General features: G+C 41.6%; 1 protein-coding gene across 2 annotated transcripts in view; it reads right to left on the reverse strand.

The window, feature by feature from the left end:
- The window catches only part of CELF2 (CUGBP Elav-like family member 2), a 607,596-nt gene that overhangs the window by 492,558 nt on the left and 87,688 nt on the right, over positions 1 to 27,350 (reverse strand). Inside the window, exon 2 of one of the 2 annotated variants that reach the window (XM_073002525.2) lies at positions 8,610 to 8,645. The exons of the other annotated variant lie outside the window; for it this stretch is intronic. Coding sequence (XP_072858626.1) covers positions 8,610 to 8,645 — 36 coding nt within the window. The remainder of the gene's footprint in view (positions 1 to 8,609; positions 8,646 to 27,350) is intronic. 2 annotated transcript variants of the gene reach the window in all.

The raw sequence follows: 27,350 nt of genomic DNA on the forward strand, positions 1-27,350 counted from the left end.
AAGTTTAACCTTTATTAGCATACCATTTAGGACTAATAATTCCAGCCACCTGGAAAACCCAGAAGTAGTTGACGTTATGAACTCTTTAAATTTATTATTACTAGGTCAGCTGTGTTAGATATGCAACACTAAAATATAATAATAAAGCATATAGTATTTACAATCGATACAAAGCAGACTGAAATTCAGATTACAATTGTGTGTGAGTTCCTAATCTGATTACTGCTATGATTTAATTACCTATTTTCTTATTATAGAAGCCACTGTAACCTTTGCTTTAACTTCACTTGAGGAATCAGAGAGGAGAAAAGAGATGCACAATTTATCAGATCTACCTGGATAATGTTTCAACATTGGGGATATACTGTAAATAGATTGCACAAATCTTTATACAACAGCACATGTACCATAGTTTTCACAAAACATTGGTCATAAGGGATGCATGAATGTCTTCCCTCTAAAAAGGCTGAAAGCAAAGCATTGAAACGGGCCATGGTAAAAGCATTCTGGCGTCTCTCACAAATTATAAATTATAAAGGTAATCTGCTGGGATAAAGACCTTACTGTGATTCCCAGCCATTGAGTAATCCAGGACCCATCATCCTCTGTTGAGTTGGAGGGCTGTATCCCAGATCCGATTCCTCAATAATCTCTTTGGCTTTCATAAATCCCAACTATACCAGGGTGGGCGGGGATAACCCATAAAACTGCTCTCGCCCAACCTGAAACATTATGGAAGATGTAAACAGAGTGGACATGGCCTGCTCATTCATAGCTCTCAAGTTATGACCTTCTCCTCTATTGCTAAATTCAACAGGTACAACCGGTTGTCCATCATGGAAGGGATTATGTTGCATGTGCTAACCAAATACAGTGGTGCCCCGCTGGACGGTTACACCGCTTGACAGCGAATCTGCTTAACGTTGAAGTTTTTGCGATTGCTTTTGTGATCACAAAGCGATGTTTAGATGGGAAAATTTCACTTAACGTTGATTGGTTCCCTGTTTCGGGAACCGATTTTTCGCTTTACGATGATCAGCAAACAGCTGATTGTCGGGTTTCAAAATGGCCACTGGCTGTAGAAAATGGCTCCCCGCTGTGTTAGGGATGGATTCCTCACATTACAGGCACCAGAAAATGGCCGCCGTATGGAGGATCTTCGCTGGACAAGCAAGTATTTATTTATTTATTTATTTATTTATTTATTTATTTATTTATTTATTTATTTATTTATTTATTTATTTATTTTTACCCCACCCCTCTAGACCATGTCTACTAGGGGCGGCTATTTCGCCCATTGGAATGCATTGAACGGTTTTCAATGTGTTTCAAAGGTTTTTTTTTTCAATTTCGCTTGATGACATTTTCACTCTACAGCGATTTCACTGGAACGAATTAACATCCTCAAGCGAGGCACCACTGTAGTAGTTAAAGAAGAGCTGTTATTTTAAAAAGTACTAACGGGCTTCTCATAATCAGAAAAGCACTATTGTGTATAATAAAGTCTGTGACCAACCAAAGTGAAAAACGAAGGCAGAGAAACAATACTCTTTCTTTAAGCAATGTTTTGACGGGTCATATCAGGAACTTATCTTTTGTGGCTCACTGCAGACTGCCGAGAGGTTTAAATCTGCAAAACGTCTGTATTAATCTCAGGTGGTCATTGGTTCTCATTCCACTGAGCCCTGTATTGCTTGTTTAAATCTATTTTGTTTCCCAGTGACATGTCACCAGATTTTAATTTTAAATGGTGACAAGAGTTCAGACTGAGATTAAGGTTATTAAAAAGAAAGAAGAACAACCGAAGCCTATTGAGACAACTGCAGGAAATGTATTTCTCCTTTTTTTAAAAAAAAAAAGCAAAAAAAAAACAAAAAACAAAAACAAGGCTCAAAAAACTTTACCTCTAACTGATTCCTAATGCAAAAAAAGACTGCTTATTAGTACTAGTAGTACCGTGTTTCCCCCAAAATAAGAACAGGGCCTTATATTAATTTTTGCTGCAAAAAACACATTAGGGCTTATTTTCAGGAGATTTTTTTTTCATGTACAACAATCTACATTTATTGAAATACAGTCCTGTCATCATCTTCTGGTTGCTGCACAATAGTGGAGGGCAGGGTTTCATTTAACTGAGGCTTATTTTGGGGGTAGAGCTTATATTACGAACATCCTGAAAAATCTTACTAGGGCTTATTTTTCATGTTAGTTCTTATTTTGGGGGAAACAGGGCAGCAGTATGGCTATACCTGCTGCCAGTTAATTGGCCGACAAAATGAGATTAACAATATGCAATGTCATTAAGAATCATCATCCACGTATCTCCAAAGTGTTATTCCACAAAACAGCAGATCAGTGAATGCTCTGTTCGATGATTATGAACTGAAGCTGGAGAAAAGCTGCAATTTTTGAGAGAGAAATTGTTTTGAGTCCTCTGCAGTCTCCACTAAACGTAACAATGAAAGTACAGTGGTGCCTCGCTTAACGGGCGCTCCGTTTAGCGATAAAATTGCTTAGCGACAACTTTTTCAGTGTTTTTGCACTTCGTTTAGCGATGGTCCCTATGGGCGATTTTCACTTAGCAATGGTTGGGACCATGCTTTGCATAGCGATTAAATTTTTGGCCCCCTGTTTCGCTTAACAATGGTTTAAACAGCCTCATGTTTGTTGCTTTTAAAATGTTTTTCTTATTTATAAAGTTAAAGTTTACTGTTTAAAATGTTTGAAATCATAAAGTGCACTTAATAAACCTTTTGTTAACCAAATTTGACTTTGTTCTGACTCTTTTTTAATTTGTTGTTGTATTTTTCCACCATTGAGATGCATTGAATAGGTTTCAATGCATTTCAATTGGGGAACTGCATTTCACTTAGCGATGTTTCCTATGGCGATTTTCACTTAAGGACGGCAATTCTTTCCTATTGGAATGGATTATCCAGTTTTCAATGCATTTCAATGGGAAACCACATTTCGCTTAGCGATGAAATTGCTTAGCAGCGATTTTTTCGGATCGAATTAACATCGCTAAGCGAGGCGCCACTGTATGACTCTGGAGAATCGTTTTTAACATATCATGCACAGGTCTTGCACTGACCATCATGAATGAGTGAATAAACAAAAAATTAACCTCAGACGCCTTTTTCCATTTGCGTTGGTACATTTCACAACACTGATGAAGCTATCCAAAGACAGAGTTCTGAAAACCAATGCAATTTGCACGCAGTATGACTGTGCCTACCGAACTGCTCTCTAGAAAAAGCAAATGTCCGAAAGAATCTGATGAGAGAGAGAGAGAGAGAGAGAGAGAGGGAGAGAGAGACAGGCAACCAATTTGGCAGGAAACCAAAATCTTCAGCAAAACCAAGGCCAAACTCTACGTAAAAGCCTAGGTTTCTTCCTCCTCCACTCCAGCGTAAAAAGAGAGACCTGTTTAATCAATATCCTTGTTAAAATGTTTGTTAACAAGCTGTAGCATAATTGGAATGAGGGTATCACTGCTTTTATGTTACACATTTTCATTATGAACCACCATCAGATTGCAATGCAATATTCACCAAACACCCTCTCTCTCCCCCCTCCAACGACATCACAAAGCTCATTAAAGGATAGCCTGATGGAATAATAATGATTAGGTTGCAGTGAAATGTGAAAAGCAAAAGAGAAGCTGGTACATATATGAGGTTTTACCCCCTTGGCGGCTTTTCCAGTGAGGGACTTGCGAATTTGCCTGTAATAGGTTGCAGGTTGGCTGATGAATGATAATGCACTGGGTGTACAGAATGGAAATCAATTTGCATCGGCAACAAGGAGTGAACAAATAATGCCAACTCTGGGACAGGAAGAGGGAAAAAACACAGCAAAAGATGACCCCATACTGACCCAGTAAAGGGTCAGACGATCTCACTGGCCATTGCAAAGTTTGGCTTTTTTTTTTTGATAGGGACAGGACTACACAGGGAAATTTGAGATTAGGCTACCTCCGGAGAGTCGCGCTGCACCCTCGCTGGGTACTTTTAAGAACCAACTAAAAACGTGGATGTATAGGCAGGCCTTCCCTTCCAGTTAATTCCTGTCCTCTTTCCTTTTTTCCCCCTCTTTATTTGATTTATTTTGTATTTTTCCCATCTTGCAGAATCATTTAATTAATTAATTGTTATCAATTTTTCTTGAATTTGTTATGCTTTATGTTGTAAGCCACCTAGAGTGGTCGAAATGACTAGATAGGTGGGGTATAAATACAACAAATAGATAGATAGATAGATAGATAGATAGATAGATAGATAGATAGATAGAGAGAGAGAGAGAGAGAGAGAGAGAGAGAGAGAGAGAGAGAGAGAGAGAGAGATAGATAGATAGATAGATAGATAGATAGATAGATGTGGAACTGACCTTGCGCCCGATTGTTGCTAATGCAGAATTCAAGAGCTGGGCTGCCCAGTGGCACACCAAGCTATATTCAAATTGCATTTGTGTGAGTGATCCTGGGCTATGTTTGAGGCTCTGCCATTGCCATATTATAATAACAACAGCTGAGTACTGGGGAGTCACTTCTGATCTACAAAGTTTACTAGGTATAAACTACTTGGAAATGGGTTGCCATTCCCTTCTTCTGGGGGAGGCACAGGACTGTGCAGCTTGCCAAGACTGCACATGCAGCTTTCTCTGCCTAAGAGCCATAAGGCAGATTTTAACTCCCAACCCACAGAGCTCCACCACATTCTAACTCAACAGAGGTATCCAGCCTGTTGTTGCTATTCAAACTCTGAAGCAAGTTTGGCACCAGAATTCATAGCAATTTGCCTCCTTCTTTAAATGACCAGCTGGCTTTTGAAGTTGTCAATAGAAGCCATATTAATTGTGGACTGCCATCGTGTGATATCCTGAAGCTGGCCTTCTGAATGGTGGCACTAATCCTCACATATACTTTTCCTAGTCGCACATCAAGAGGAATGTGTCGGACACTGGCTTGCAGAGTGAGCCCCTTTGTGCATGTAGCTCAGTGCAGTTGACTCCGGCTGGCAGCAGCTCCCCAAGCTTCAGGCCGGATTCTTTCCTTACCCTACGTGGTGATACCAGGCATTGAATGTGGGGTTTTCAAACATGCTGAAAATGGGTTCTGTTGCTCAGTTGCTGCAGTATTCGGTTTGAAACACCTGCTGAAAACACACCTGTTAATGCTGGCCTTGCCAAGCTCATCATAACTTCTCTTTTCTCTGTGCTATTTGTTCACGTGCTTTTTCGTCCTTGTCTTTTTAAAAGTGCTTTAAACCTGGAAGAACAACCTTCAGAACACGGCCAAAGAGCCCGAAAAACCCACAACAACCATCTGCTTTATAATTGTTTGTATGTAGCAAACCACCAAGAGGTCAACCTCTTGTGATGTGCATACCACAAACAAACAAGGAAGCAAGGAAGCAAATAAACAAACTTATGTCAACAATGTCTAGGAATTTTCAATCCTTTCCATCGATCTGAAGGATGAAAAATCAGAGAAAACAGAAGTACAGTGTCAATGAGATGTGCACCTAAGAGTTTCAAATGCAAGGAATCAATCAACACTGGAAAGAGTTACAATAAACCTTGAATTTTAGGAGACTCGCGGCTTAAGAGACAATAAAATACCTGGCTTGTGATGTTTTAATTGAATGTAATTCCTTTGAACACATGTGTGTGGGGGGGATTTTCAAAATAAAGAACACTTTTCCCATACTTAAAATACATCAAAACAGTACACTTCAGAATTCTGCAAGTAATGTGAGAAAAACAGAAAACCATATTTGATGTTTGGAAATGTGAGATAAATAGATAAAATAAAGATAATATTGTGGAGCCAGAAATATTCTCAGGGGTGGTGGAGATACACAATAGCTCCTTGAGGGATGTAATAGAAGCATCATCAACATAATGAACACATCTCTGTCTCTCTCTCTCTCTCTTTCCACTGTCAAATAAATAAATAAACCACCCTGAATTAGCACAGCTAAAGGGAGAATCACTGTATATACGCAGAGATAGCCCAAGACATTTTACCACCTGATACAAAGAAAAAGATGGCCACAGATGAGCTTAGAAGAATATGGAATAGATCAGGCCATATGACAGAAATCTCTCTCTCCTGTCACCTTGTTGCTGCTTATGGAGACTATCTCGCTCTACGTAGAGGTAGACCCAGTCCTGTACATGCACTAAGGCAACAGTCTTGAATCAGTGCTGACATCTTCAACCGGTTGGGAGCAGTAGTATAAAACTTCACAATACTGGAAGTGCAGAGATCCTCCAATACACTTACATACACTAGTGACAGTGTTTATGGTATTTGTTACAGATTATATTTTGTACTGTTGATTTTTAATGCGATTCGTCATGTTACAAAGTGCGTTCTCACTAGGCGACAGTACACAATTCAAATAATTAATAAATAAGAAAGACACATTCATACAACACAACCCTGCCCCCCCCACATTCTTTCCATGAGCACGTCCCTTCCTTCATGAGTGTGTGCATCTATACATTCGCACTTTCCAAATGATGACTTAATTATAATTGCCTGTTGGGGGGGGGGGAGGCAGGAATCCATAGGGAAGGAAGGGAGAAGCTGCCATCCAGAGGCCACCTTCTTCTTCCCAAGCTTGTGAAATGCAAGATAAGCAGAGTGCTGGGGAGGCTTCCCTATTCCATTCCACACCCATGCTTCTACCCCACCACCTCTTCTTTCCTCAAGTTCAGCAATAGGACACTGCGCACACACACACACACACACACACACACACACACACACACACACACACACACACACACACACACACACACACACACACACACACACACACACACACACACACACACACACACACACACACACACACACACACACACACAGAGAGAGGAAGATGTTTGTGAGAGAGGAGAAAAGCAAATTTTTTCAAGTAGCTCATGAGTGAGTTGCAGATGACTCCTTTTCTGGTTTTAGCTAGCACTTGGTGCTCTTACACAGACAACCAAAGAATACTCAAACCACCCTAATCAAGCAGGCAGGCCGGCCAGCTGGTTCCCATCATCTTGGATGAAGCACAAGGCAGTACAGGATTCCTCTCCCCATCAAAAGGGGAAATAGTGTGAAGTAAAGGGGGAAAAATCCATCCAACCATCCATCCATCCATGTTCCTATCTATCTATCTATCTATCTATCTATCTATCTATCTATCTATCTATCTATCTATCTATCTATCTATCTATCTATCTATCTATCTATCTATCTATCTATCTATCTATCTATCTATCTATCTATCTATCCATCCATCCATCTATCCATCTATCTATCGTAGCCCACAATGATTTAAAAATAAATACTTTAGTGAAAATAGATGCATTATTGTTACAACAGTAGAACGATTTTCAAACTGTCCTTCATATGATTAGTAGATTTGAATTTTTTGTACTGGCTCAGTTATCTTATTTTGTATTTATTAGGGTATCTGTTAGGTTACGGATGGAGGGGTTGTTAGAAAAGTTTAGACAGACAGACAGATAGTAGGGTGTCTGTTGTCACCTTTATTTATGTTCAGTTTATTTATTTATTCCATATATTCCCAATCTTTCTAACAAGTTGTTAAAATGTGTTCAAGGTTGGGGTGTGTGTGTGTGTGTGTGGCTTTGAAGGTATTTCCACGGCTCCCTGCAATCCATTTTGCCAAATGTTGATAGTTATTGAGGGGAAAACTCAATTGAAAGCGAGGATTTCTGTCTGTCTGCCTGCCTGCCTGCCTGCCTGCCTGCCTGCCTGCCTGTCTCTGTCTCTGTCTCTGTCTGTCTCTGTCTCTGTCTGTCTGTCTGTCTGTCTGTCTGTCTGTCTGTCTGTCTGTCTGTCTGTCTGTCTCTGTCTCTGTCTCTGTCTCTCTCTCTCTCTCTCTCTCTCTCTCTCTATCTATCTATCTATCTATCTATCTATCTATCTATCTATCTATCTATCTATCATGAACAGAGGGTTGCTTTGAAGTAGAAGCCAGCCTGAAGAGCTGTCCGCTAGCCTGAGAGAAGGGGATGGAAGGTGTGAGGTGACCGAGCCAATAGGAAGGGATCCCACAAGGTCCTGCTTCAGGAGAAGTGCCAACATCTCGACCCACACCCACCCAGGGTGGCAGGACTATACCACTGGCCGGGAGAACATTCTCCATGTACAGTTCTTTAGAGCCTTCCTCTTCTAACCATCCAACTTTGTGTGCAAGCTAACATACGAATCCAAAAGCAGAAGGAAGCTGCTAATAAGTCCTCTGAGTTCAAACCTGGCAGAAGCTCATTCATGGTGTTCTTCCTTAGGCAATATATCCCGCCAATTAAAGAGAAGCCATCATGCACGCGCATGCACACATACAAACTATATACTATTCAAAGAACCCACTCTGCAGCTGCTTCTATCTGGCACAGCCAAAGTTCCGACTCTTTTTTCAAACACAGATTTTTGCAACCATTGTTTCTTATACAAATGATCTCCTTCTTCCTTAAGCCCCTGACAGGCTGTCTTGGATGCTTCTGCTAGAGAGGTTGCACTTCCCTTCAACAGCTCCCCAAAGCCAATACACAGATTTCGTTGAGAAGAACAGCTTGCTTACCTTGGTAATGTTCCAGACAACTCTGTGGCAGTCTCTCTGCAGAAGGAGGAGGAGGAGAGAGAAAAAAGATACACAGAAGGGAAACTTTAGTTAGTATTTAAAAGAGCTTCATCTTAATGACTTTGGGAAGGTTAATGAGAACTTATGACATACATTAAAAGCAGCCAGTTTTAATTAGGGAAGCTTCTAAACTTCTCATCATCCAAATGTCTGCCCAGATTTTTGACATTCCAAAGTGGAGCAGATGCATTAGGAATATTCGCAGTATTATCATTGCCACTGTACTGTCATTGTTGTGATTCCAAATTGTATGCAGAAGGCTATATGGGCATAGTTGAACTCCACCTGAACGTTTTGGCCAAAGACAGATGCCTTTTCTGCTGTGTTTTTACCAATGGGCGTGGGTGGTTGTCTGAACTGATAAAACACAGAGGGAGGGAGGGAGGGAGGGAGGGAGGGAGGAAGGAAGGACCTGGACACTTCAGAGTTGTCAAGATAGATTCTTTTTCTGGGGTGTCTTACATCTTCTGCATGATTAGTCATGTTGCACTATACAACTAACTAGTTTTTATTTTCCATGAGCTTTTGTGTGTCCAAGCACACCTCTCCAGAGGAATGGAATTGCCATATTCCTTCGATGGAGTATAAAACTGTATACTCTGCTCAGTGACATGACCACTCCATTCATTTGAAGAAGTGTGCTTGGCCACACAAAAGCTTATGAAAAATAAAAGCCATTTAGTTGCTGGATAGGTTCTACATGACTACTACTGCATAGCTGAGCGGTTTAGGTCTCTGGATGCAAAGCCAGAGATTGGGAGATTGATTGTTCCTCTTTAACAGGGGCTGGACTCAATAATCCATAGGGTCCCTTCCAGTTCTGCAGTTCTAAGATGGTGATGATTCCTGCTATAAATTGTTATAACAGACTAAGTTGGACATGCCACATTACTTTCTGCACTTGTATAATACTTGTACATGTTTTATAAAACCACACAGCTTTGCTGCAAATCATACTATACATACATACATACATACATACATACATACATACATACATACATACATACATACATACATACATACATACATACATACATACATACATACATACATACATACATACATACATACATACATATAGCTAGCTAGCTAGCCAACTACATAGACAGCCCACCCTATATCTAGATAAGAGATAGGCATGGAACACAACAAACTGCTTTATTTGAAACTGTCAGTACGGCACCAAAGGTGCTATGCTGGTTTCTTTCCCACCCTGGCCGGCTGGCTCACTCACCATTCTTTGCATGCCACCGGGGTCCTTCTTCACCAGTGGTGCTCCAAGCTGGGCATGAGCTCCACCAGCTCATCCCTGCCTCCTCTGGCAGCCGGCCACTCATCAGCTCCATGGGGAGAATCCCCATCCTGCATTCTCATTGGAGTGGTCAGCTGCCTGAGGAGGAAGGTATGGGACAACCAAGCTCCTGCACAGATTGAAGAGCCACTGGAGAAAAAGGAGCCACCAAGTAGCATGAAATGACTGCCATCTAGATTCTGTCGATCAGAGGCTGCTGCCTCTAGAATACAGAGACATTGCTTAATGCAAACAACTATCAGTTAACCGATGGACCATTCCTCCTTCTGTTATCTTCCAAGGAATCTGCTAAGCCAATAGCCATTGCAACATTTTGATACTCAAAAGGCAATCTGCCCCTATAATATCTTCCCTGCTGGTTTTGTAGGGATGCCGAGTTATTGTTAGAGAAATCATGTTGAATTAGATTAGTAACTCCCAAACTTGAACTACTCTGTATATTTTTGGATTTCAACTCCCCAGGAACCCCAGTCTCCATAGCCCATTTTCAGGGATTGGAAAGCTACTCTGAAGAATAGCAAACTTAGTAATAGGCAGGAGCTATTCACTTCTTGTTGCTAAGCTATGGGAGCCTTCCATATATCAACACATTCATTTTCCTTATGATTCATATGCTCTACTTGCCCACTAGATTTAGGGTGCCATCAAGCATGTCATTTCTAATTGGTATCTAAAGCTTGGACTACCTGCTGGACAATTTTGGCTACAAAATGAGGTCTGTTGTCTGAATTTAGCCCTTGCCATGGTTTCCCAAAATGTGGCAGTATGTCCTGTAGGGGGCGCTTTACTACTTCTGATGTTATTTCTGACTTCCCCACCCTAGCTAGATGACACTTATACAGTGGTGCCTCACTTTACGATTGCCCCGTTTAACGGCGAAACCGCATTATGATGAACTTTTTGCGATCGCAAAACGATGTTTCCTATGGGGGAATTTTGCTTTGCAATGATCGGTTCCCTGCTTCGGGAACCGATTCTTCGCAAAACGATGATTTAGAAACAGCTGATCGGTGGTTTCAAAATGGCCACCGGGTAAACAGAATGGCCCCCCCGCTGTTTTCTGGGACAGATTCCTCGCTGCACAGGCAGCAAAAATGGCTGCCCTATGGAGGATCTTCGCTGGATGGTGAGTTTACAGCCCTTTGGAATGCATTAAACGGGTTTTAATGCATTTCAATGGTTTTTTTCTTTTCGCATTACGACGTTTTCGTTCCACAGCGATTTCACTGGAACGAATTAACATCATAATGCGAGGCACCACTGTACATAACTTTAGACAGTCTGTCCAGGAATTGCAGTCCCACAATAGCCAAATTGGAAATTACAGTTGGATTTATTGTATTGGCCAGAAATTGGCCTGGAATTCTTGTTATGTCTTCCATATTTTCTCTACACTAGACTGCAAATTCTGCTGAAACCTGTATACAGTGGTGCTTCGCAAGACGAATTTAATTCATTCCGCGGTTAATGTTGTCTTGCAAAAAATTCATCTTGTGAAACGTGTTTTCCCATAGGAATGCCTTGAAATCTAATTAATGCGTTCCTATGGGCAAAAAAAGTCTGAACAAAGTCAGATTTGGTTTACAAAGGGTTTATTAAGTGCTCTTTAAAGCCATACATATTGTGCAGATGATTTTAAAAAATTCAATAAAAAACTTTTTAAACATCATAGAAAAACATTTAAAAATCAGCAAACATGAGGCAGGAACAAAAAAACGGAAAACATTCTTCTTGCGAAGCAAGGCCATAGGAACATTTGTCTTGCGAGTCATCAACCCCCCCATTGCCAAAACCATTTGTCTTGCGAGTTTTTTGTCCTGTGAGGCATTTGTATATATACTTGCCTCTCCCTCCCTCCCTCTCTCTCTTGCATGCTCTCTCTCGCTTTATGTGTGTGTATATGAACGCTTACCTTCTGCTGTGAACAAAAAGAGCTGCTGATTCACATACATCTGCAGCAATCCATATATCTAATTGTATTCGCATCAACATGTCACCATTCTGGTAGATCACATTCACACCTCTAGCATTACACATGGCAGTAGGGTAATGACTTTGAACATCATGATAAAATCAGGACCCACCAGTTTTATGAGCAGAAGATGGTTGCATCAAAATAGCAATAGGGAAAGCCCAGTGTACTCGTTTGATGCCAAACATTGAAAAAAAGAGAAAAAGATCAATCTGCAGGTATTCATTCATTCAATTTTTATACCATCCCTCTGATCAGTGGTCACTCTGGGTGGTTTACAACAGAAAAAAAAACCAGAAACATGCTGTAACAAAGTGCTACAAATAAAACTACTTTGTATTAAATAACAAGAATATGAAAAATTAAAAGCAGTTTAAAAATAGACCAAACAGGTGGCAATAAATATAAAAGACTGATACTCCCACAGATCTTAAGTTGGTTGATTCTGGTAAATCTGCCGGAATAAAAATGTTGTAAGATGTTTCTTAAAATACAACAAAGAGGGAGACAGGTGGATTTCTGGTGGTAGGACATTAAAGTGCTTTATTCCACAATGGTTGCCAACACTGGGCCTTCGGATGTTCTTTGACTACAGCTCCTAGAAATTCTGGCCAGCACAGCTAACAGTGAAGGCGCTGGGAGTTTTAGTCCAAGAACATCTGGGGAACCAAGGTTGGAAGCCACTCTTCTACCAGGCCATTCATATCAGCTGCCCCCCAAAAACAACATTTCCAAGTTATGCTGAAGCTGCTTCCCGAGATACAGCCAGACCATGAATGCAGTCAACTGATGGTCAGCAGACCAACCACATCCCTCTTACTCTAGGAAGTACAGCAAGTTAAGATGGCAGTGGTGGTTGTGGTGGTACCACCAGAATGGTTTCCTGTTCTTCTGGAGCACACACAGAGATGGGGAGGAAGAAATACCGTATTTTCCTGTGTATAAGACTATGCTCTTGTCTAAAATCTTTAGACAAAAAAATTGAGGGTCGTCTCATACATGGAAGTAAGCTGAGGAGAGAACAAAAATAAGTGGAGGGGAAAGCAGGGATCAAAGCGATCCTGCAGCGCTTCGATCCGTTTCGCCCTACACTTGCTAAGCCCCACTTGGATTTCTTAATTTTGGATTAGAAAAGCAGGGGCATCTTATACATGGGGGCATCTTATACACGGAAAAATATGGTAACTTCTTTCTGGAACTGCTTTCTGTTAGTGATAATTGCCTGTTTGGAACAAATTCTGGTTCTTTTTTATTGACTTGAAATCTAATTCATTTTAGTAACTGCAAATCATGTAAAGAGCTGAGAGGTCCAGTGTGCCACAATCTGTCCCCAAGCATATACCTGCCAGAGTTACATAGTATATTGTAGTATATGCTGCCATAGGTGTTTTTTTTTCTTCGTGTATGGTATCTGCTCTCAGTATAACAAAGCTCACAGCTATGTGCTTCATGAGTAGAATCCAAAGTAGTGGATCTTTACTAAACCACTAACAATTAAAAATCAAGATTTCTTCATCTACTTTTTAGCAGGCTGGGCATTACGCACTTGAGTTTTGGGTGAAAGTCAGGAAATCCAAATATAAGTCTTGCTAGACACTGAAACCACATGTGATCAAACATCCACTTAGTGTAACATTAAAAGATGGTGTTTTCCTTGCTCTCCTCCTACGACCAAAAGCCAAACCTCATTAGAGGAAAGCGAGTGTCATGCAATTACGACTAAGCAATGGTATTTAAGGGAAAATTAAACACACGATTACTTGCATGGATTCAAACCAGGAAACCAGAGTTAATGCCTTCGGAACTGCTGTGGGATCTCTAATGACCACAAATGGCCAAAGATATTGATTTTACATCTTAGGTGAATAATGGAACTGCCAAAAGTGCCCTTATTCTCTGTAACAGCCAGCAAATAGTTCAGTATTTACAAGAAGAGAAAATTCTATCCAACCACAAGAGGTCCCAGGGCTCAGACCCGGTTATTTGCTTTGAAAGATGGTATCAACACTCAAATATTTAGTTCCCATTAGTATGGTTGTCGTCCCAACTTTACGTACACTTGTATAAATAATATTTCTGCTGTCTCTACTTATGTTCACAGAACGAAGTACAAAGGGACTGAATGAAAGAAATGTATGAAAGAAAGTATTATTATTATTATTATTATTATTATTATTATTATTATTATTATTATTATTATTATTGTTGTTGTTGTTGTTGTTGTTGTTGTTGTTGTTGTTGTTGTTGTTGTTGTTGTTGTTGTTATTGTTATTGTTATTGTTATTGTTATTGTTATTGTTATTGTTATTGTTATTGTTATTGTTATTGTTATTGTTATTGTTATTAACAGGAACTACAAGGCTGGAATGGACACTAGGGATCAGCAAGTCCAGCCCGCCACAGAGGCTCAGTGGGGAAGCAAACTGTTGCTACACAGATCAAGAGCTTTCTTCCTGATTAAATGCTGTTTTGTGCACAGGTTAAAATCATGAGCTTTAGAATGAGACAAGGCAATGGGTGGCCTTCTGAAGGTTACCACAACATAATTGACCATTGGGAGCCATGGAGAGGAGGGCTAAGGAGACACAGAGAGTAAGAAGCAGTTCTGTAGCTCTTGCATAATGCCTACCGCAAGGGCTACTGTTCTTCATGGGGCTGCATCCCAAGAATGAGCAGGAATACCGTATATTCTCACCATCTCCCTGCATTCATGTATATCTACCCTCAAAGCCTATATTCTTACTGGTGATAAATCTACGCTTGAAAGTTGACAAGTAAGGAGGAGAAGTGACTTAGCTGAGGGGAAACCTACAGAAGGGGTCTCCAGGTTGCATACCAGTGGCGAGGTAGAAATAAGTAGACAAGGCAGGATGCCAGAGGTGTTCCCTAGGATGAAAAGAAAGAAGCAAATTGGGATGATTAAGGACATGGCAGAAGCAGGACATGATAGATGAGTCCTGTGAGAAAGTGAGAAATGACAAGAAAGGGGATGATGGAGAGCACGGGACTGAGAGAGGCTCGATTTTACTTATTAAATGTTCCTAGAAGATAAAAAAAATCAAAACAAACCAACAAACCCAGTGTAATCTCTCCTTTGCTAAAAGAGATGTATATATTTGTAGAGTAATAATTTGAGAACAAGATTCCCTCCAAAAACTAATTAAGATAAAATTATCAATACTGTCTTAATTATCCATGGAAAGTTCAGAAAGACAATGAAAAACTGAAACTGACCCAGTGTAATGGTACTTGGCTTGGCGTTTTGATATTAGGTGAAACCCTGTTGTTTAGCACAGTAAGTTACAACTAGAGCAAGCCCACTGAACCAATGGGCATTTCTTGAGACAACTCCTCAATATCCTCCAATGGGCCTACTTACTTTAGCATAGGAACTCAGTGTTAAGAGTTGGCTCCTTTGAATCCATGGAGGAGTTGACTCACTAAAATCCCCATTGATTAAATGGGCAAACTCTAGTGAAGTTTACTACATTAAGCAACTGGATTTTGGCCATTTAGTGACATCCTTGTCCTCTGCACAGAATCCGTCACTGGTCTCCAGGGGAGATGCTCAAATTTTAAATTAATGGGGGCTCTTCCGTTCCCCTGTTGCCTTCCAGAAGAACCCAAGGCAGCAGCTTCTGTGTGAACTCCAGACTAGACACCGCCAACCAACTTCCTACATGACAGCCCATTGCAGAAAACAGTACCTCCCTTCTGTGAGTAGCAAACAAGGTCTTCCTCTATAGATTTAGCAAATCTGATTTCAATGAGCAATGTTGATTTCCACATCTGAGGCGTTCTTTCAACATCTGCTCATATTTTGTTAAAACCATCTGTCCTGCAGCTCCAGTAGCTATTCCCTCTATCCTCCACCGCGTACCAAGAGGAAACGTTCTCAGAGAACGATCCCCCCTTCTTTTCTAACTCATCTTTTTCATTCTTATCAAATTACCAGCCACTAATTTTGTAAATTGCCTCACATACACATCTGTACACCACACCATTTCTGGCATTTGGAGGGAATAAAACGTTTTACTTCAGCACTGTAACTTGCAACTAGAGTAGGCCCATTGGAATCAACATTGAACCCTGAAAATGTTTCACCTCATCTCTAGAACTCTACGATTTCAAAAGAGAAAATATTTTAAGAGACTTATTCTGCCCATGTTCCAAGGCTTCCAATTTTTACACTGAAATTTTTTTAAAAAATTACTTGGGGAAAAAAGGTGAAAAACAGTGTCTTTCTCTCACACACAAAGACCTCAAATTTTCTGCTTCCTTTCCTCCAGGTCCTTAAATATCTTCTTCACACCACACTATGATTAGCGCACAATGTTGAGGAGATCTCTCCCTTTAACCACCACTGTTTTGAAAAATCATCCTGCCATTCTTGCTCTTCACAGATTCTACCCACCATCCTGGATTTCTCTGTTCCCTGTTAGAAATTAAGTCATCCCAGGGCACCCTGGCAAGAGAGATGGCCATTGCCCAAAAGACATGGTGGCCAGAGTGTTTTAAAAATGTATGGGTCTCCATATTTTTCTGGCGATGGCTATTGTTTCTCTTGGTACAACATTCCACAATGGCACAACGTTTATGGCATTTCTGGTAGAAATCAAACATGGTCAATAGAAGACACAGGATTCCCTCTTTTTTTTTTTTTTTTTTTTGTTGGGGGAGGCACACCCACCCTGAAAGGTTAGTCACAAAAAGGAAGCCTCCCATGAAAGCAGGTGCTAGATGACAATAATCCTAGCACCATAGAGCTGGAAGGGACCCTTCGGATCATCAAGTCCAGCCCCTATCAAGGAAGCATAGCGGGTATCGAACTTCCAACCTCTCGCTCTGCAGCCAGAGACGTAAGCCGTGACCCTGGTCCACGGTGAAGCCTTTTTTTTTTGCATCCATTATGAAAAAATAAAGAAAGGGCCAGGTCTCCAGTTGTTTGGACCAGTAATTAAGTTGTAAACCAGTGTAGAACAATAAACTGCAATAAATACATTAATTAAATAAATAAACATCACCTGACCTGCTCTGGCCTATCATGGTTCAAGAGTTCAACTGCAGCACTGCAAACCAGACACTGTCTATGCTGCAAATTTTAAAAAGCAACTTGTTGGCTTCCAATGTCATTCCGGTTTTCGTGTTTCGTGACCAACATTTGCTTTTCACTCCCACAGTAGAACTTCTTAGGGTCATTCTGGAGGATTGGAGAGGATTTAAAGTGCCTTTAAAAAAACCCACACACAATTTAGACCTAATTAAAAATAATTATTTCCCAAGAAATAATACAACACTGACTCTTTCAAGTAATGGCCAATGACTAATCTCAACAAGATGTGCTTTAAAAATAATGAGCAATGAACTTTCAAAACTTAATGTTCTAAGCTCTGTAAGAAATTAACTCAGAGCACCCTGGCCTTCCTCATTGCTTAAGTCATACAATTTCTCTTCGTGCCAGCTGTTCAGCTCAACAAGAGCTAAGGCAGAATGGCTGAAATTGCTTCAGTCATGAAAAGGTACTTCAGAATCTGCAAGATTCTATATGGTTGTTTTTTTGAGGGCGGGGGACTTTTCCATCGTTTTGCTTGCTACCACAAGTACACAAATACAATAGGTCTCCATTCATGATTATGCAAAGAAATTTCATCTTTTAACAGCTTTGCATGGCGCAAACCAAGCATCACCAGAAGCACAAAGCAATTAAAGAAATAGAGAATTCTCACACTTTTTTTGTGCTTTCATACCCTTCATTGCACTTTGGGAGTCTGTTAGCTTCTGTGCGCACTTGATTGGAATTTTGAGGACCTCTGCTTCTTTGCCAACTCTAAATTGAAATGTTCCAGTTGTGGCTTGATGCATTTTTAAATGCACCATTGGCTGTCCTACGTAGACTGCTGTTATGCGCTGCCAAAGTTGGAACCAACTGACAGCAACCCTAATAGGGCTTTCATGGTAAGCAAGCACATGCTTAGCAGTTCCACTTCTGCAGTGACCTCCTATGCTGAGCAGAGAATTGAACCAAGGCCCGTCCTTTTGTCCAGGACATCACACCGGGTCCCCCTCTTAGGTCCAATTTTCTCTAATGTTGAAAATTATGTGTAAACCAAGACACATGCATGCACAGAAAGTAGGGATTAGCTCTTCATTATTCTCCCAGGTTCATCATATTCAGGTGTTTGATAAGGTAAGGAGAATTTCCAGGATGGAGAATTATGCTATTTGTAGTGCACAAAATCCAGAAGTCCCATCACTAACATTTTTGGATACAGAACAGGTAACTTGAATATGTGAAATTCAGTCTTTAATCCCCATGATACCATCTCAGACATTGCTTTTCTGTACCAGATCTTGTAGTGACAGTAAATGTAGGATGGAATTCAGACTTAAGCCCTATTCAGGCATCATAGGACATGGTGGTTTGAATACCCAGTGCCCCGAGAGAAATCGGCTCTTTCATCTAAATGATATCAAAAGTTCTCTTCACAGAAGTTTAGACTTGAATGTTCAGAGGAAACAAGACTGAAATTGGCCCCAACCACAGTCTAATGTGCTATTTTCTTCTCACTGCGTGTTGACCATAGTTCTTCCCAATTACTCTTCAGAATGATGTGACGAATAGATTCATATACGAATACGAATATCCCTGCACAGGTGGAAATAACAAAGGTCCAGCCCCATGGGGCCAGACAGTCCACTCATGATTCCACCACTGCTGCCAGCTCTGTGGAGGCTTCCTGTTGCGCCACTGTCCGCAATCGATTACCCAGTCCTGGCAGGACACAGGATGACGAACCTCTCTGCTAGGTCCGAGAGTGGCTAATCCATTGCTGAGAACAGTGTGATAGGAAGCTTCCATGGAGCCGGCGGCAGCGGCGAAATCGTGAGTGGAGAGTCCGGCCCCATAGGGCCAGACCATCGTTATTTCCACCTGTGTGGGGATATTTGTATACAAATACAAATGGGATATTCGTATACGAATACAAATGGGATATTCGTATACGAATACAAATGGGATATTTGTATATGAATACAAATGGGATATTCGTATACGAATACAAATACCCCCATCTCTAGTTAAGAACTTAATGCCATTCCAAGGGTCAGTGGGTGGAATAGCATGTGCCCCACCAAGCGTCTTCCTTGGGATGTCAGCAGAGGCAGGGCTCCCAGCAATAACTCCGTGGGCTCCACCTCAGCTTCTTGGCTTAGAACGGCTTTCAACAGCATCCCTTCCCCCCTGCCTTTCTCATAGGGCTGAACAACAGGGACACCGTTGACTTCACTAGGAATTCCTCTGGAGTCAAGGTTCTATGGCTTGCCTCTCCAGGGCTGCCCAGGCTAACATAGCCGTGTCCAAGCATATGTCCGGAGTTTCCGATGTCTGACTCCTATCACAAGCAAAGAAGGCCACTGTTCTCTCTTGCATCCTTCCACCTGCCCTCTGCTTTGAAGAAAGGCAACAACCATCAGCCTCCTCCAGCTGTTTCTCATCAGGGAACTCTCCCTTCACCTATGTGGGCCTGATCCTGAAAAAACCTGCCCTCTTGCCAGCCCATTTCTGAGAAAACTTACACTCCTCCCAACTATCTGATACTTGTGGGCTGGGACCAGCTGGATCGTTAGAGGTACATGGCTGAAGCCCCACACAAGTGGTAATTGCCATCTATGGAGAAGAGCAAAACCTATCTGAGAAAAAGCGCTTGACTGAATCTTATATTGACAGAACAAGAAAGCAGCTGGTTGTTGTGGTTTTTTTGGGCTCTTTGGCTGTGTTCTGAAGGTTGTTTCGCCAATCTCTATGGCCGACATCTTCAGAGGACAGGAGTAGCACTCCTTGAAGATGCCGGCCACAGAGGCTGGAGAAACATTAGGAAGAACAACCTTCAGAACGCAGCCAAAGAGCCCAAAAAACCCACAACAACCATTAGATCCCAGCCGTGAAAGCCTTCACGAATACAAGAAAGCAGTTTCTTAATAAGAATGCATGCCATTGTCCTGCTTTTGCAACAATCTCAGAAACTACCAGACCAAGGTCGGTATGAGCCGAGAAAAACGGTTGACCTCCTTAGGAAATTCAGAGTCAGCAAAAATGCCACTGACACTTGCAGTTTGAGAGTGAAATTAATCCTTGCATTACGATTGGCTTTTGGGAGTTAAAGATGGTTTTCCTCGCCCAAAGTCTGCCTAAACCACGTCTCTCATACATTAACATAGTTTCAGGTCCAATGATTATGTCATGTATATCTCTCTCTATAGTATTATTTGCCCCATAGACTGGATGACCTCTGGCCCCAAAGTAGAAGTGTATAACACTGGCACTTCTGATTGGCCAGCAGTACGAAGTCTTTGGATTGGCCAGAGTTCCTGAGGTAAGTCTTTGAGCTTTGCCTGATTTATATAACAGTTCCACACACACCCTAATGCCCGTTAAATCCCTCCAGCTACTGGCTACAGGGAAGGTGGATTAAAAAATCAAGATTCTCCTCTATGCACAAGTGGCATATAGAGTAATTTAACATAACACTACTACTACTACTACTACTACTACTGCTACTGCTACTGCTACTGCTACAACTACTACTACTAGTAGTGTAGTAGTACAACTACTACTACTAGTAGTAGCAGCAGCAAAATCTTGTCAAGAGTGGCAAAAAAATCCCACAATTTTGCAAGCAAAGAACCAAACCAAACCAAACCAAAAAGCCTACTTCTATAGTTTGAAATTCTCAGTGTGAGAGTAAAACAAGGGAGGATTTACATCCCCATTGCATAGTAGTTGAAACAAAACGCCAACTCCTCCCTTACATATGAGGCATTACTTGCATCCCTGGAGCAATATTAGCCAGGAGAGAATTTTCTATAAAAGCAGAGGAGTTTTTTCCCCCTGCGAATTATTTGACAAAGCTTGTAAACATGACGCTGATTCTGAGCCGAGCTGAAAGGAGTCACCCATCATGAGAATAAAGCTCTATTCTTTGGCACAGTGGTTTCAAAAGTAATGCATCACAACTCAGCTAGACCTTTTCCACGACTCGTACACTCTCCCCCCCAAACGACAGTAAATTCTGAAGATAGTTTACGCCATTATAGAACAGTTAGAATGCCTCACATATATAACAGGTAGGTCTATTAATCATGCCCCCTTTTATGTGCCGTAATTCTGCCACTGTTAAATAACACGAACTACTAAGTACCTGAATCAACTATTAAACAAGTCTTTGCGCTCATTAAAAGCTCACTTATTTGGGCCTCAGAAACAGCAAATGTAACGAAGCCCTGGAGGAGCGTCACAAAGCTCAGGAAAATGACATATTAAGCTTCATTTACGCAGCAATATTCGGAGACAGAACAAAAGGGGAACGAAGGAAAATGGGGAAGAAATGGGAAAGACAAAGCCCAGAAAAGCATCCACCAAGGCTCAGGAGTATATTTTACTGCCTAAGGCAAAGGACAGGATGGCAACCGGACCAACTGTTGACTTTTAACATTAGAAACAGAGCAGCAGCAGCATCCATGGGACCTCAAGCTCTGTTATGGGGCAGAGGGAGTACCACGCAAACATAAACATGTCCTCTAGGTCCTGCTGTCCACCCCACCGTATGTGCCTCCCGAGGCAAATCCTTCATTTTGTCCAACAGTACGGCAGTCTTGTTTTCTCTAGTTGCCTCGTGACGGTGGTTCAAATACAACTAAATCTAAGTATGATGTTTCTTCAGTTACAAAAGTGTGACACAGACCTGCTTACTTCATGTTTTTGTTGAGGTTTATATTTAAAAAAAGCAAACACATTAGATCTAGGTAAAGGTAAAGGTTCCCCTTGACATTTTTAGTTCAGTCGTGTCTGACTTTAGGGGGCGGTGCTCATCCCATTTTTCAAGCTGTAGAGCCAGCGCTTGTCTGAAGACAGTTTCTGTTGTCACATGGCCAGCGCTACTAGGGAGCACCGTTTTACCTTCCCATCGAGGTGGTACCTATTTATCTACTTGCATTTGCATGCTTTCGAACCACTAGGTTGGTGAGGAGCTGGGACAAAGCGCCGGGAGCTCACTCCGTCGTGTGGATTCGATCTTACAACTGCAGGTCTTCTGACCCTGCAGCACAGGCTTCTGCGGTTTAGCCCACAGTGCCACCACGTCCCACAACGTCTAGGAATGGGGAAATATTTCTCCCACTTTAGCTGCCCTGCACTGGCTGCCCGTTCGCCTTGCAAAGTTACATGGGGCATCTACATCTTTAAAAATTGCATTCTATTCCACTGCTGAACAAAACTGGTATATCTACTGCAAAATTACAAAAATGCTTTTCTACTGAGAATTTTTTTTTGTAGGAGAGTGAATTCTGCACAATAGGTGGAGATAATTATTCCAGAGATTTTTGAAGGCCTTCTGTCAGTTAACAATGACCTTGATACTCACTTCAGGGTCAGAAGCCTTTGTTTACTTATAACAACAGAATGGGAATCTGGTACTCAGGATGTGTACTCCCTTTGGGTGATTCATCCCTGCCCCCCGCCCCACTTTCCTCATTCTTTGACATTGTCTCTGAACCCTCGCAGCAGCTTACAGCAGCATTATTTTCAAAACCCAGAAGATAATAAAATTAAGACATGTTTGTGTGTGTGTGTGTGTGTGTGTGTGTGTGTACGTACAACAAGCCATTTTATTCACGTAATGTATGGATGATATTTTCCTTTTCGCCCTACTTGCTCAAAGTTGTGAATGGATAGTTAGATCAAAAACTCACAGAATAATCGTGTTGGAAGGGCCCTATGAGGCCATCAAGTCCAACCCCCTGATCAAGACAGGAAGACCAATCAAAACAATCTGATGGATGGTTATCCAATTTTTCTCTTGAATGCCTCCAACACTTAAGCGCTTACCAACTCCCAGGGTCAATGGTTCCATCGTCTTACTGCTCTAACAAACAGTTAAGAAGTTTCATGATATGCATCCAAGATCTGGTTTCCTGAAACTTCATCCATTATTATGTGTCCTGTACTTTGGGATGATCAAGAACAGATACTGCCTTTGCCCAGGGCAAATGTCCAAGTATTTGAAAAGTGCTATTATCTCCCCTCACTCAATTTTTTGAGGCTAAACATGCCCAGTTCTTTCAGTCTTTTCTCACAAGGCTTAGTTTCCAGTTCTCTGGAAAATTAACCATGAAATTAGCGTAAAGGGCCACAACTTTAATATATCTCTGCCCAAGAACCTAGATGGATCTCAGAAGCCATGTTCTGGAGGTTACCACCTTCTCAAATAAGTGAGGTTGGCCTGAGTTAACCGGACATCCAAAGGTAAAGAACAGGGTGTATTGCCACTCCATGAAGCCAACCAGATTGGCTGACTGAAATATTGGCAGTGTTCTCCACAACACATAATCTGAGGAGAGCAGACTAAGGTGATAACAGAAGGAGAGTCACTGATAGCATACAACACTTGCCAGGTTTCAGGACACTGCAATGAATTATGGGGAAGTTGAGTCATATGAGAGGAGGGTTTGAGGGTTACCATAACATGCTCTACACAGGGCAGCCTTTGGAAAAGGTTCAGAAATTTCAGTGGGTCCAAAATGCTGCAGCCAGTTTGCTGACTGGGGATGGTTGCAGGAAACACAGAATCACCCCTGTTCCAGAAGCTCTACTGGCTTCTGATCCATTTCTGGACACAATTCAAAGTGCTGGTTTTAACCTATACAGTCCTTTATGGCTTGGGTCCAAGCTATCTCAAAGACTCTGTCTCCCATTAAAAGCTGGCCCAGCTGCTAAGATAACCAGGAGAGTCCTTTCTCTCAGCCCCACCATCCTCTGAGGTGGATTTGGTGGGAGCACAGAACAAAGCTTTCTCTGTGGCTGCTCCCAGACTGTGGAACTCCCTCCCACTGGAGGTCAGACTGGTCCCATATTTGTTGTCCTTCCGTTGTCAAGCAAAGACCTTTCTCTTCAGACAGGCTTTCCCTCAGCTATTGGTTGTCTGAGGAGCATTTTAAATGGAGTGTTTGCTGTTGATCTGAATCTGCCTTTGATGTTGATTTTGATTCACATATTTAGTGTGTTATGTGTTTCTTTCTAAAATATTTGTATACTTACTGTTTTTAGCTTTTAAATTTTAGACGGACGGACGGACGGACGGACGGACGGACGGACGGACGGACGGACGGACGGACGGACGGACGGACGGACGGACAGACAGACAGACAGACAGACAGACAGACAGACAGATAGATAGATAGATAGATAGATAGATAGATAGATAGATAGATAGATAGATAGATAGATAGATAGATAGATAGATAGATAGATAGATAGATAGATAGATAGATAGATAGATAGATAGATAAAACTTTATTACGGTCAAAGACCAGCCACAAATAAAACATCGAAATATATAAATATGCAAAGGTATACAAAAATATTGGGATCTAATGCAAATACTCGGTTCTGAGGTGAACAACAACAGCATCAACAACAGCAATGTCAACATTGTCTTTTAATGTTTAAAAGCTACCTTGGGTCCTGTTTAAAGAGAAAGGTGTGATATGTTTAAATAAATAAAGAAATTCATAGATTTGTCTGCATCTGAATTCTACATTTTCCACTTTAAGACCAAAATGTCTACACCAGTTTTCATCAGAAATCTCCTCAACCCATGAACACATATGCCCATTAAAATATTATGGGCATATACTGAATATCAGCCAGCCCACCCGGATCACTTCACACATGCACATTTATTCAGAATGACCCATTTCGGGTTATTTTGTCAGCTTAAGTTGCAAACAACCCAGTCGCCGATCTTTTGTGTGTGTAGTACCGAAGAAAATGGATAGACTGCAATAAAAAATAACCTAATTTTCATTTTTGTTGCTCTGGTGACCTCAAACATTTGTGTCTCCACTCAAATCTATATGGCATAACACTTAGTTTTCTACCATCCTTGGACAAAACGTTGCCTCTGCTACACAAATATAATCTGGAGAGAAAGCGAATAATATTTCTGTGGCAGATTGTTTTAAATAACAGCAGCAGTTCGATGCCAGTTTTGAAAGTTTTGGGATCAGAATATTATTCCCAGCACAGAATTTGAGTGGGAAGAACAGGTAGAACAGAAAAAGAGTCTACATTGTGTAAATGTGCCTTATTTATTTAGACAAAATAGCCCACCCTATCTTCTGTTCTCATGTGTAAATATGCATCAGTATGGAAGCAATACTAGTAGTACGTAATTCTCTTGAGCTGTATCATATTTGGCAATTCTTGGAACTCCAACAGTATTTTCACTTCTAATGCTAAGGTTTCCAAACTCAGAGGTGAATCTAGCTGGTATCACACAGAAATCTGGGATAATGCTGTAGAGAGAAATCCTATGCACATCAGATATAAGCCCTATTAAGTTCAAGTTGTTCTTAAGAACAGTATAATCAAACCAGGCCCTCCTGTCTTCCACTGCCTCCCGGAGTTGGGTCAAATTCAAGTTGGTCGCTTTCCTTTAGAATGGATAGGTTTGTTCTCCTTGCAGTCCAGGGGACTCTCAAGAGTCTCCTCCAGCACCACATTTCAAAGGCATCAGTTCTTCGGCAGTCAGCCTTCTTTATGGTCCAGCTCTCACTTCCATACATCACTACAGGAAAAACCATCGCTTTGACTATGCGGATCTTTGTCGGCAAGGGGATGTCTCTGCTTTTTACGATGCTGTCTAGGTTTGTCATCGCTTTCCTCCCAAGAAGCAGGCGTCTTTTAATTTCGGGGCTGCTGTCTCCATCTGCAGTGATCATGGAGCCCAAGAAAGTAAAATCTGTCACTGCCTCCACTGCCCCTTCTATTTTCCATGAGGTGATGGGACCAGTGGCCATGATCTTAGCTTTTTTTTTTTTGTATGTTGAGCTTCAGACCATTTTTGCACTCTCCTCTTTCACCCTCATTAAGAGCTTTTTAAATCCCTCCTCACTTTCTGCCATCAAAGTGGTATCATCTGCATATCGGAGGTTGCTGATATTTCTTCCCTCCAAATTTAGTGAAGATTGGGTTTCAGACATCCACGTTATACACCCACAAAGTGGGTTTCTCTCCCAGGAAAGTGCTCTTTAGCCACTGGCTTGGGAAAACTCAATCGTCACCAAACTGAGAGATGTTGCAGAAGAGAGTCATGGGAAACTTCTCTGTAATTTCAGTATTTCTAGGTGCCAATGAGAACTTTCCAAGGGGGGGGGCTCTTTGTAAGTGTATGACCTGGATGTCTGAAACCCAATCTTCACCAAACATGGAGGGATTATAGAGGAGAGTCAGAGGAAGCTTCCCTGCCATTTTGGCTTCTTTAGGTGCCTTGGGGCTTTTGTGTAGCTCAATGAATCAAAAATCACTAAACATTCATTGATTTGTATTTGTCAGGGGTAGAGATGGGGACAAATAAAAATGGTGATTCATTTTGATATGTTATTCATCAAGGTTATTGGATCAACCAATACGAATATACGAATATTCTTTGACGAATTTATGAATTGATCAGTCAATTCATCTGCACTTTAATTGGATATAACACTGACCCCCAACCACCTAAAGACACCATATTTGCAGGGGAACTTCCTCAGATGCTTTTCTACACCTCCTGAAAGTTTGGTGAACATTGGCTCATGGACCCCTGAGTTATATAGTCACAAATAGGATCCCCCCAGGAAAGCTCCCCCAGGTACTCAGAGACTCCAGAATCACAACAGTGCTTCTTATGTCTTTCTCCAACACGCCTGCCAACTTTGGTGAAGATTGGATATTGGACATCCGAGTTATTTACCCACAAATTGGGTCCCCCCAGGAGAGTTTACCACACGGCACAGAAGCCCATCCTGCCCTCCCCCACTGGCTGGCTTCCTTACTCACCAGCCAGTGCACACTGCTTTTCTCCTGCTCTTTCCACAATTGTTCAGTCACAGCAGGAGCACTGACTTCTCTTCCCCACCTCCTCCAGCAACTGTCCACTCAGATGAGGAGACAGGGCAGGGATTTGTATAGTGCTGTCTTTGAGTGGACAGCTGCTGGAGGAGGCATAGAAGGGACAAAACTGAGGTTCATGCCACCTCTAATCACAGATAGAAGCAGAATCATGGTGCCCACCTATGGAAATGAAGGCCTCTTTCACTGCAGAAGGCATTCCCCAAAAGGCATGGCTCTAACCTCCAAGGTGAAATGAGAAAGAAGTTTAATTCAACAGAGCATTAGGCAACATCCTTACTGGAAAGTAACTGGGTTGAGATACCTCCCTACCACCTTCAACAGACCCTTGCATCTGGTTTTAGAAACTGAGTAAGGTCTAACCAGGTCAGTACTTGAATGGAAGACCACCAAGAAAGACCAAGTACTGTATTTAGGAGGAAGAATAACTCAGCGGTCAGTCCCAAG

Source organism: Pogona vitticeps, chromosome 5 (genome assembly GCF_051106095.1).
Source record: "Pogona vitticeps strain Pit_001003342236 chromosome 5, PviZW2.1, whole genome shotgun sequence".
In the NCBI taxonomy this organism is placed as follows: Eukaryota; Metazoa; Chordata; class Lepidosauria; order Squamata; family Agamidae; genus Pogona; species Pogona vitticeps.